General features: G+C 41.2%; 1 protein-coding gene across 2 annotated transcripts in view; it reads right to left on the reverse strand.

Moving 5' to 3' along the window:
- LOC115164534 (anthrax toxin receptor 1) overlaps positions 1-12,944 on the reverse strand; it is a 55,292-nt gene that overhangs the window by 5,032 nt on the left and 37,316 nt on the right. For both annotated transcript variants that reach the window (XM_029717123.1, XM_029717122.1), the window contains 7 exons: positions 11,738-11,807; positions 11,555-11,633; positions 11,226-11,321; positions 9,605-9,646; positions 7,668-7,763; positions 7,240-7,407; positions 6,468-6,548 (listed from right to left, as the gene is read on the reverse strand). In XM_029717123.1, the coding sequence (XP_029572983.1) occupies positions 6,468-6,548; positions 7,240-7,407; positions 7,668-7,763; positions 9,605-9,646; positions 11,226-11,321; positions 11,555-11,633; positions 11,738-11,807 (632 nt within the window). The remainder of the gene's footprint in view (positions 1-6,467; positions 6,549-7,239; positions 7,408-7,667; positions 7,764-9,604; positions 9,647-11,225; positions 11,322-11,554; positions 11,634-11,737; positions 11,808-12,944) is intronic.

Raw genomic sequence — 12,944 nt, forward strand, 5'->3', positions numbered from 1 at the left:
GAGTCCTATATCGACATAACCTGAAAGGCTGCTCAGCAAGGAAGAAGCCACTGCTCCATAACCACCATAAAATAGCCAGACTACGGTTTGGAATTGCATATGGGGACAAAGATCGTACTATTTGGAGAAATGTCTTCTGGTCTGATGAAACAAAAATAGAACCGTTTGACCATAATGACCATCATTATGTTTGGAGGAAAAAGGGGGAAGCTTGCAATCTGAAGAACACCATCCCAACCGTGAAGCACGGGGTGGCAGCATCATGTTGTGGGGGTGCTTTGCTGCAGGAGGGACTGGTGCACTTCACAAAATAGATGGCATCATGAGGATGGAAAAGGATGTGTATATATTGAAGCAACATCTCAAGACATCAGTCAGGAAGTTAAAGGTTGGTCGCAAATGGGTCTTCCAAATGGACAATGACCCCAAGCATACTTCCAAAGTTGGTGCAAAATGGCTTAAGGACAACAAAGTCAAGGTATTTGACTGGCCATCACAAAGCCCTGACCTCAAACCTATAGACAATTTGAGCAAGGAGGCCTACAAACTTGAGTCAGTTACACCACCTCTGTCAGGAGGAATGGGCCAAAATTCACCCAACCTATTGTGGGAAGATTGTGGAAGGCTGCCCAAAACATTTGACCCAAGATAAACATTTTAAAGACAATGCTACCAAATACTAATTGAGTGCATGTAAACTTCTGACCCACTGGGAATGTGATGAAAGAAATAAAAGCTGAAATAAATCATTCTTTCTACTATTAATCTGACATTTCACATTCTTAAAATAAAGTGGTGATCCTAACTGACCTAAGACAGGGAATTTTTACAAGGATTAAATGTCAGGAATTGTGTAAAACTGAGTTTAAATGTATTTGGCTAAGGTGTATGTAAACTTCCGACTTCAACTGTATATGTACACTACCATTCCAAATTTTGGGGTCAGTTAGAAATGTCCTTGTTTTTGAAAGAAAAGCACATTTTTTTGTCCATTAAAAGAACATCAAATTGATCAGAAGTACGGTGTAGACATTGATAATGTTGTAAATTACTATTTTAGGTGGAAACGGCTGATTTTTAATGGAATATCTACTGTGCATAGGCGTACAGAGGCCCATTATCAACAGCCATCACTCCTGTGTTCCAATTGCACGTTGTGTTAGCTAATCCAAGTTTATCATTTTAAAAGGCTAATTGATCATTAGAAAAACCTTTTGCAATTATGTTAGCACAGCTAAAAACTGTTGTTCTGATTAAAGAAGCAATGAAACTGGCCATCTTTAGACTGGTTGAGTATCTGGAGCATCAGCATTTGTGGGTTCAATTACAGGCTCAAAATTGGCAGAAATGAATAACTTTCTTCTGAAACTTGGGTCCAGCAAAATTAAGGCAGTTTATACAATTTTAAAAACATTACAACACATTCACAGATTTCACAACACACTATGTGCCCTCAGGCCCCTACTCCACCACTACCACATATCTACAGTACTAAATCCATGTGTATGTTGTTGATAGTGTTGTTAAGAAGGCAGAGTATTGCTTTATTATAGACAGACTTCTCCCCATCTTAGCTACTACTGCATCAGTATGTTTTGACCATGACAGTTTACAATCTAGGGTTACTCCAAGCAGTTTAGTCATCTCAACTTGCTCAGTTTCCACATTATTTATTACAAGATTTAGTTGAGGTTTAGGGTTTAGTGAGTGTTTTGTTCCAAATACAATGCTTTTAGTTTTATAAATATTTGTCATATTCGTGTATGTAGGTGGCAGGGAAGTCAGGCGCAGGAGAAACCAAATTGGTTAATCTGGAGTATTTAATGAAAAAACTAACTCCAAAATCAAAGTACAAAATAACATGGGTAAAATATACCCGTCGCACACCGATACATAAACCCACGTAACATAACATCACAAACAATCACCGACAAGGACATGAGGGGAAACAGAGGGTTAAATACACAACATGATTAATGGGATTGGAAACAGGTGGGTAGGAAGACAAGACAAAACAAATGGATAATGAAAAACTGATCAATGATGGCTAGAAGACCGGTGACGTCGACCACCCGAGCAAGGAGGGGCATCAACTTTGGTAGAAGTCGTGACAATATTTAGGGCTAACTTATTCCTTACCACCCACTCTGAAACTAACTGCAGCTCTTTGTTGAGTGTTGCAGTCATTTCAGTTGCTGTAGTAGCTGACGTATATAGTGTTGAGTCATCCGCATACATAGACATGGCTTTACTCAAAGTCAGTGGCATGTCGTTAGTAAAAATTGAAAAAAGCAAGGGGCCTAAACAGCTACCCTGGGGAATTCCTGATTCTAGTTGGATTATATCTGAGAGGCTTCCATTAAAGAACACCCTCTCTTTATCCACATTATAGCAGGGTGTGTAAAGCCATAACACGTACGATTTTCCAGCAGCAGACTATAATCGATAATGTCAAAAGCTGCACTAAAGTCACCCGCAACAATAAAGACTGCTTCCGGGTGAGAGGATTCTTGTTGGCTAATGAGCCTGTGGCTCAGTTGGTAGAGCATGGTGTTTGCAACGCCAGCATGGTGTGTGCAACGCCAGGGTTGTGGGTTCGATTCCCACGGAGGGCCAGTACAAAACCTTTTTTTTATTTTTTTATAAATGCATGAAATGTATGTATTCTCTACTGTAAGTCGCTCTGGATAAGAGCGTCTGCTAAATGACTAAAATGTAAATGTAAATGATCTTCTACAGTTCGCTGAGTGCCGTCTTGGTGTTTGCTTGTGGCGGTATGTACAGAGCTGTTATAATAACACACATGAATTCCCTCAGCATATAGCGGGGTCGGCATTTTAGCATCAGAAACTCCAGGTCGGGTTAACAGGAGCTCGCAATGTTTTCAACTTAGGTCCACCAGGAATTGTTTATGAGAAAACATACGCCTCACTCTCTAACTCTTACTAGAAGCCGCCATTCAATCCATTCAAAATATGGAGAAGCCATCTGGTTGAATAGCAGAGCCGATTGTATTGTCCGTAAGCCACGTCTCAGTAAAAACAAAGTCACAGCATTCCCTGATGTCCCTCTGCAATTGAAACCTTGCTGTGAGTTCACAAAGTTTATTTTCCAGCAATTGGACATTAGCCATCAGGATACTAGGAAGAGGAGGCAGTTTAGTTTGGATGTATTTATGCATTTATATTCCAAACAATAGCCAGTGTTTTGGAACACTGGCTTATGTTTTGGAAATTAAACAATAACCCTAAGTACATTCTTTGCTTTCTGCGTGAGCTTTCCTCTTGTCAGGATTATTGTCAGTGACAATATTGCGTGTATGCCCTTTATTGTGCTTAAATCGTTTAAGCTGCCTACCTACCTCTCTCCTTACAATCCAACTATAGTGGATAGGTTACCAGTTGTCTGGGTCTATCTTAGTCCCTGTGGAGCAGCCTGAGAGAGGACTGAAGTGAGAGCATGAGCCTCATCCTCTAGGAGCACTGAGGCAGGCTGGTGAGACCTTTACTGACTGTTGTTGGGAATCCTGAGGTTGAACCACTAACTCAAATCAACACTCCTATTCCCTTGACTCACGTAGCAGAGCAGTTTTTTTTTTACTGCCACCTGACCTTTGAAAAATAGTACATTTATGAAAGACTACCTGAAAGGAATACAAATAGGTTTTACTTCTTGAGTTCAGCTCTCTGACTTCAAAGCACAAACTAAGACGTCAAACAATGAATACCAAATGTGGATGAAATATCTACAGCTGATGCAACCCTTGCTGTGTGCCACCACAGCATGATGTTTTCTTTGTGTCTTAAATTGAAAACAGTACAGCTCCTCATTGGAGCCCCAACCAATGACTGTATGTGAATGGACAAAGCCATTGATCATGTGACACCATTCATTCCTATGTGAAGACTCAATAGCACATAGAAGCCAAATGAAGTTGGTTAAGATGGCATCTCAAGGACACATAACATGCACAGTTTGAGCTAATCCAGGAAGTGATGTTGCAGGCTAGCTCAGTGCTCTCCCCTCTTATTAAATAACTCTAGTTTAAGGCCAACCAGGGTCCTCAGTCTGCCATTAGCAACTCATTTGTCCTTATAACTTCTTCTGTGTGTGATTTTAAAATTATTGGTTCAAGGACATACATCTGGTATATTAGAAGCAATTATTGGTACCATGATTGTCTTCTAAAAATGTTGTTATTTACATGAAGATTTACATTTTTCCATTGACTGGGGATCCTGTTTTATGCAGTTCTGCACTTGGCCTTGAACTTCTGTGGCTTCAGTGAGAGGGGCAAGTTGTTCTCTCCTGGCACCAACGCAGGGGCAGAGGAGAGGAAGCAGGGGCTCAGCTCTCTCCCTACTAGCCCTGTCAGTGCACTGGAACATTGGATAAAGGCAATCGGACTAAGTATGTGATGTCCAGTGGGAGTATTGTTGGAATCCTGGCCAGATTCTCTCCCTCCCACAGCTGCATTGGTTTGGAGGAAACTATAAAAACAATGCCTTAACTTGAGATCCTAATTGCAACCAGAGCAGGCTTGTTTACTGAGAGTCAACAAGAAAACTAGAGAGCTCTCTGCCTAGCTTCCTGTGTACTAATGAACTAACAGCTTTATGGAGACGAGGTTTCACTCCTACTCTTAATTATGTACGGCTTAGTTGTTATTAATGTCAGCAGTCATTTACAGTGTGATAGGCATTAGAATAGAGTCTGCTAGTTTTTATTTTTGCTTTTTAAGTCTTATTTCCCCTCATGTGCTAGCAAAGGTAAATTCATGACAGCGTTCCAAGTTTTCTGATGTCTCTGTAATTTCCATTGTCTCTATTCACCATCTTACGGTGGGGTGTGCAGACCAATGGAGCTGCAGTAAGCAGTTGTACCTAAGAAGACAGTATAAAAAGCCTCATTGGTCATTATGTGTTCAGTCAGTGTAACAGGCATTTCATGTGCCCCCTGCTGGCCACAATGCTTCCCCTCGCCCTGCTGTGTACTTTACTGTAATATCTTCACATTCGCATCAACAAGTTACACAATTAACCACATAGCTTTATGTACAAGGAAAAACTAATAAATCAGCCACATTGGAAAAATGCTAAAATCTTTGGAGAATTATTTGTTTGAGCCCATCCCTCAGATGACATGACTGAAGAACTTTGCTGACAATGCACTTTAGCTCCATCCACCCTGTTCTCATTCTCCTCAGCACAGCCCAGTCGAACCTGACCACAGCTCCAGTGGAGGCTCCTGAGGGGAGGACAGCTCATAATAATGTCTGGAACTGAGCAAAAGGAATGGAATCAGACATATGGAAACCATGTGTTTGATGTGTTTGATACCATTCCACTAATTCCGCTCCAGCCATTACCACGAGGCCGTCCTACCCAATTAAGGTGCCACCAACAACCTACGTATGCACAGCTCTCAACACAGGCTGTAACTCTCAACACAGGCTATAACTCTCAACACAGGCTATAACTCTCAACACAGGCTGTAACTCTCAACACAGGCTATAACTCTCAACACAGGCAGTAACTCTCAACACAGGCTATAACTCTCAACACAGGCTATAACTCTCAACACAGGCTGTAACTCTCAACATAGGCTGTAACTCTCAACACAGCCTGTAACTCTCAACACAGGCTATAACTCTCAACACAGGCAGTAACTCTCAACACAGGCAGTAACTCTCAACACAGGCAGTAACTCTCAACACAGGCAATAACTCTCAACACAGGCAGTAACTCTCAACACAGGCAGTAACTCTCGGGGGGTTTCTAAAGTTATGGGTGCCAGCTCACTACTACTGTAGTTTTCCCAGCAGTCCTCTTTTTCTACAGTATGTGTGCTTTATTACTGGCAGCTGTGCCCATTTATGTTGCTACATATTCTGTTGCTTCAAAATGTACTCATCATGCAAAGCCTGATTCATGCGTCACCAAATAAAAACACAGACTGGCTTTATGGAGGAGGAGGAGGAGGAGGAGGATGAGGAGGAGGAGGAGGAGGAGGAGGAGGGAGTTCATTATAGTCTATTTCTAATGGAATAATGGACTATACCCCTTAGCAAATTACAAGTAAAAATGTTAACACAAGATTTTTTTTGCTTGGATTTCATAGTTCCCTATTGAAATATAACTTATTTAAAAATCTTATTGTTTAATAGTTGAAAGTCACAACCTCTGATAGATTTAAACAGGTCAATGAACATCATGTGGCAATATAATAGTATAGCTACAGTATGTTTTAGAGACTCCTGTACAGAACACTTGTGTTACTATACGCCGGTTAGTTACAGATTGCTTGATCAGGGAAATTGCAAAAATAATTCAATTTTCCTCCAGTGGAAACCATGACGTGTTTCATAGAGCCCTGGATTCCATATGACGCAGGCAGAGTTGGATTGTAGAAGGGGGCCTCACATGAACCTTGCTCTGTCTACATGTATCCAGCTTGTTAGGTCTTACCTTATCTCCTGGGTGTGGTCGCATCACAGACACACGGTCATAGCCTTTCCTCAACAAAACCCACAGAGCATCCAGCTTGCCCTGCAATCACAGAGCAGTACACAATACCAATAAGATTCTTTTTGTGCATGGCTTTGTGTTGGTGTGTCTATAAGTCACTATGCAACATACATTTACACACTATACTAATACTTTACATTAATTTCCAGGGATTATCTTCGAACTCAACCCGTAACTTCATAATTTTCTCAATGCATGTCTATCTGTTACCAATTAGAGTGTTCACTTTGTAGATTGAAATTGAATTTCATTATAAAACAGCTGACCCAGATTATTATCAAAGCCAGAACCTGAACAAATGATATTTGCTCATTGTGAATTCTGCATAGACCCAGCCATTGCTAAGAGGCTGGGGAAGGGGGCAGAACAAAAAGAATCTGTTTTTTTTACACAAAACTACTGGTTCTGCAGCCCTTGTCCCCTGGAGGTCAGTCCAGTGTGTATCTGGTTTCAATTAGCCATCCCCTGCTGACTGTCAAGACATATAGAACAATGCCTTTAACTAGCACCTGGCCCTGTGTGTAGGGGCTCCATACCAGTGGTCATGTAAGGACTGGGACCCCAACACTAAAATACGAAATGCCTACATAATAAACTCCAGCTTCAACCCATCCTATCAGTCAAATACATGGCCATACATAAAGGAACCTATGTTGAGTATGTGATTGAACTTGACAACTGTGTGTGCAGTGTATATTGTCCAGGTCAATACCTTAATTGGTGAGTACCACTTATGAGGGCCAGGAGGCTTGCGCGTGCCATTGTTGAGGATGCGAGTCGGGGTCTGTATAAACTCCTGCTCGGGCATCTTCACCCTGGCGTTCTTGGCCTTCTCCAGCTTGGCTCCCTCCTCAGTAGAGCCTTTCTCACCCCAACGCACCTGACAAATAACAAGAGGTTTTCAGACCGGTCTAGCTTCATTTCAACCACATTCGAGCAGTCGGCTCAACCACTAAGTGTGTGCTTGGTTGTTTGCCATTGCTGTTCTTTCAAACAGAGTCTTCCTATGTCAAATAGCATGGAGAGGACAGCTGTAGATTGTGAGGAAGGGCAGGTACATTACTGTAGTATGAAGTACAGTAGTAGGAATGAAAGCTGATTGTCAGAACTTAAACACAACAGGGCTTCAGGGAAGCTCACCTCCATTCTTTTGATTCCACCCACACCTCTGCCCCCATAATAGGAAGCATCAACCGTGGGCCACTTCTTCTTGGGCATCCCATCTTCTTCCTCATCCTGAAGTGGGGGGAAATAGAGAGAGTGTGTAAAGACAGGTGTCAATATCTCACATTTGGTTCACAGTATCTAAGACAGGGTTTATAAAAATATAGGTCTGAGATGATTGATCATTTCACACACACGGGCACTGTTGGTTCTGTGATACAGTTTAAACACCAAGCCCCCTGCCTCTCCATCTTCCATATACCCAACTCTCAGTGTAATATTTCAGGTCCTGGGTATGATTTCCTTTATTGTCTAAGTCAATCTCCATCTACTCACTCTCTCCCTCGCCTCATTACCTCCAGTCCCCTTCCGTGGCGTGCGTCAGATCAGAGGAAATGACAGAGCCCACAGCCCACCTCCTCATGTTTCAGCTCTTTCACAAGCCCAGATTCAGACTAATTGAATCCATCAGGACTATGATCAGGGCCTGCCAGGGAGGAGGTGGCAATAACAATAGGCTGATGCCATCACCCTCACTGACCCTCAGAGAGACACAGACAATGGGCAAAGAGCTTCACAGAAAACTGGAGGAGATACCTCCTATATGATCTAATTGAATTGGAGTGGGGGAGATGCTTACTTCACCAATTTTGTGTGGACAGTCCATGTGCCGGGTTAATGAGGGGATTTTACGACAATCGATATCTTACAAAATCAACATCTAAAAGAAGCACTGGTATCAACATAATAATATCAGTTGAGAAGACAAGTACTTGGATTGTGTCACTACAGTATACACCTGCCTCTCTATTCTTTCCTGATGACAACCATAGTCGCGCACCCCCCACCCCCCTCAAAAAAATGGGTCTATACTAAAAGGAAATAATTGCAACATTTATGAAAAGAGTGTGTGCTGTAAAAAAGCTTATTGACATTGAAATGAGTTAAATTTGATAGAATTCTGTTGACAGTTGAAAATGTTTGTGTTGTTTTGCGGTGTTGTTTGTTGTCCACCGTGAAAGTATTTATTGTTGTGAAGTATTGTTTGTTTCATCTGATTAGTCAGTGAATTTCCAGAGGTCTGGAGGGATTTCAAGGAAAGGACTCCAAACAGATGGCTCTTAAATAAGGCCTTAGTTGAAACCTTAAACTAAAAGAAAATCCCATACAGTGAAGTAAAGGGACAATTATTCTCAGCTTTATTTTTATCATACTGTACATGGGGGGTATAGAAATTGATTATCAATTTGTACAGTGACCAGAGAAGGGGGCTGTTCAAGGACGATCTCCTGCCTTTTTTATCAGAAGGTATTTGCTGGGAGTAAGGGGTGGTTTAGGACTACATGATGCGTGGAAAAAGACAGGTCTTCATGGGAGGGTGTTGTCCTGACCATGCTCTGGTTGATGGATACAGTACTACTTATCTATCATGACACTACTTCAAAGACAAAACCACAGCAAATGGGCGGAAGAAATATCTTGATCATATGTCAGTCTATAAAATCATGGGGAATATTCCAAATGGTCAGTGAGGTTTGTGATAATTGAAGAAAATGGACCAAAAGCAATGGTTTCCAACACCTATTAACATTCTAAATGGTTTTGCTACATGTCAGTCAGTCAACTATAACCTGGTAGCCTACAGTAGTGTATCTCTCTAGTTCACTAAAACTATCCACCAAAAGTATTATTACTTTACCTATAAAAGAAATGGTTGAAAGTGTATTTCTCTTCTGCTTAATGGCCATTACATTTAGAGCCATATCATTGTGCTACAGTGAGGGAATAGAGACTTCTCTACCCTTCCAGAGACAATCTCCAACTATAAAGTCAGACATACTGTGGAAAATCTAACCCACACACCAACATTAATCAGAATAAAGGGTTTATTTTTTTCATGTATTTTTTCTTACCGAACTGTCTTCCAGTACTGGTGGTGGTGGCTCATGGATCATCTGTTGTTGGGGGGTGAAGAGAAAGAGTTTACATTCATGTAATGAGCATGTAAGGAAACATACATGTACTTCAAAATACACATTTAAAAACAGGGTTACATGAAAACACATGGCTCAGGAATAGTTTTTTTCTCTCCCTTGTTCAACTATTTACAAGCGACTGACCTAGAAATCTGCCATCCAGATTCCTAAACCTGGGATGGTGGTTGGGTGGGGAGCAGAAGAGGGATGGGGTGGGGGAGAGTAAAGGGCATGCGAGTGTATGCTCCATGCGCACTTGTTTTTCTGTTTACAACTGTGATGAAATTCAAGGAAACCTGGGTAAAGCGAATCGCAGGAAAAGGACATCTTAAAACATTTTACAGACAGCTTTTGACTACCAGCTCCTCCTGTTGGATTTAGGCAGAGCCCTGTGATGATGTAGTAGAATATTAGAATCATTTAAATGTTTAGTAAATATAGATAAAACTGTATTTTCCTCAGATCCACTTCTCAATATATAGCAAAATACATGCTTGTGGTGTGTCTATGGCCAACAAAACGTTGAGCAACTATAACTGTAAGCACTTAGAAAATAACCTGGCAAAGACAATTAATATACATGACTTGAAATGATACTGATTTTCCTCTGTGCTTCCCAAAGGCTGGAATACTAGCTGATTTCCCATGGTAACCTAACATCACTTTCCTAAACAGTGCTGGGCAAGGATTTCCACCGAAAATAACTGACAAGAACTATAAAGGTAAGGAGAGAGAGAGTAACATAGTAAAAACTGGCATATTTTTCTGCGTCTTTCCAACTTTTCTGTTTCCAGGCTGGTAAAACAGATATTGAAAGGGCAATACACACCATAGACCAGAAGTGTTGCATTTTGTTAGGCATGGTTGGGAGGAAGAGGCAGTAGATTGGAGTTGGCATGGAGTTATTCTGAGAATGACTAACCTATGTATTCTGGGAAAGAGATGTGACCTCATGGAATTTGTTTTAGAAGCTTTGGCAAACATGAACACTGTGTGATTGTGTAACCTACTTCCCATATCTTGATGATGGTGTAAGTTTCTTCTCTTCTCTCAATGTTTTTGTCTAAATACTAGAACAATACTGAGAAGCTACATTGCCCTTGACCTCCATGAGCTGAGGGGGCAGCGGTTCGGTGACCTCCAGTTGAACAAATGACTTCAACAGAGGGACTAATTACTTCAGCACACATTTACCACTGGGCTTTGACCTCTGGTGACCTCTGGGCATAAGGTACTAACAAAATCAATTGGAGGCCAAAAAGGCCAAGGAGTCTCATCCTTCACTAACTCATAACCGTCTCACCATGGAAATGTTGTTCAGGTAGGTAAGGTACTCTGAGTGTGCCAAGGTCAGACAAAATAACTCTGGAAAATAAATCCATGATCACAGTGTATAAATAGTATAAAGAGTTGTCTCAGAAAATACTTAGTGGAAATGCTGTAAGCTACACATAAGTTTACCTACCGTATAGGGCAATTTGCATTTAATTTAAAAAAGTTAAAGCTTGTAAGACACTGTCCATGAGTGTGAATGTGACAGATAGTGTATGTGACTCACCACAGTGCAGCAGAGAGGCCAGAACCACCAGAGCAGCATGAAGACTAAGAGCATCATGAGGATGAGCAGGGCGATGGCAAGGATGGTTCCATCAGACTGGGACAGACAGAGAGTGAGGGACACCGGTCAAACTCAGTCTCTACTGAGCTACACAACAGTGCAAAGGCTGAGAACCATCAGAAAGTTCAAGTGCCTGTTATTGTGTAACTACAGGGGAATAACATAATAAGGCATAGTTTGAGACAGTTATTGTTTCCTGTGAATCTTTGATGGGGTCCTGCATAGCACATAGTTGTGTTGCACAGTGGTGTGGTGCATTTTGTTCTTACACAGCTCACAGTTGTAATGGTGACTGAACTGGAGATGAAACTAAGACCTTCATTCATGCTGACATAGAGGTTGGCTGCCCTGGAACACAGATGGAGTGTAAAGAGATAGAGTGTAGAAATATCAGCAGATAAATAGCAGATAAAGATAAAACCTGACATTCATTCAGTGATGGTAGTACTTACATTCCCTCTTCCTGTAGAATGGGGGCAGGACAGAGGAGATATGTATCTTCCACTATTAATGGCTTCACACCTAGAGGAGTAGAGGAGAACGAAGGGTCACCCATACACAAACCATAATGGTTCTGCTGTAGTCAGATCAAACTTCCATTTCAGTCATCAGAATCCATTGACCTTTCGAGAAGTGGCGCAGATGCAGACATGTATCAGGAGCTTAGATGTACAGTGGCTTCAAAAAGTATGTACATCCCTTTACTTTTTCAAAAACAAATTGTTTTATAGGCCGAATTTAAAATGGATTCAATTCAGATTTTGTGTCACTGATCTACACAAAATATACAATATTGTCAAAGTGGAATTCTGTTTGTAGGGAATTTTAGAAATTAATGCAAAATGTAAAGCTGAAATGTCTTGGATCAATAAGCATTCAACCCCTTTGTTATGGCAAGCCTAAATACATTCTGGAGTAAAAATGTGCTTAACAAATCGCATAATAATTTGCATGGACTCACTCCGTGTACAACAATAGTGGTTAACATGATTTTTGAATGACTACCCCATCTCCGTACACATACAAATATCCATAAGGTCCCTCAATCGAGTAGTGAATTTCAAACACAGATTAAACCCCAAAGACAAGGGAGGTTTTTTAATGACTCGCACAAAAGGGCACCGATTGGTATATGTGTAAAAAGAAAAAAAGCAGACACTGAATATCCCTTTGGTGATTTATTAACTAGGCTTTGGGTGGTGTATCAATACACCCAGTTACTATAAAGATACAGGCGCCCTTCCTAACTCAGTTTCCGGAGAGGAAGGACACTGCTGAGGGATTTCACCATGAGGCCATGGTGGGAGACAAATTCACCTTTCAGCAGGACAATAACCTAAAACACAAGGCCAAATCTACACTGGAGTTGCTTACCAAGACGACATTGAATGTTCCAGTTTTGACTTGAAATCGGCTTGAAAATGTATGTCAAGACTTGGCAGTCTAGCAAAATGGCTGTCTAGCAATGATCAACAATCAACTTGACAGAGCTTGAAGAATTTTAAAAGAATAATGGGCAAATATTGTACAATCCAGGTGTGCAAAGCTCTTAGAGACTTACCTAAAAAGACTCACAGCTGTAATCACCGGCGCCAAAGGTGCTTCTACAAACTATTGCCTCAAGGGTGTGAATACTTATGTAAATTATATATTTCGGTA

The sequence above is a fragment of the Salmo trutta genome, chromosome 27 (assembly GCF_901001165.1).
Source record: "Salmo trutta chromosome 27, fSalTru1.1, whole genome shotgun sequence".
Lineage (NCBI taxonomy): Eukaryota > Metazoa > Chordata > Actinopteri > Salmoniformes > Salmonidae > Salmo > Salmo trutta.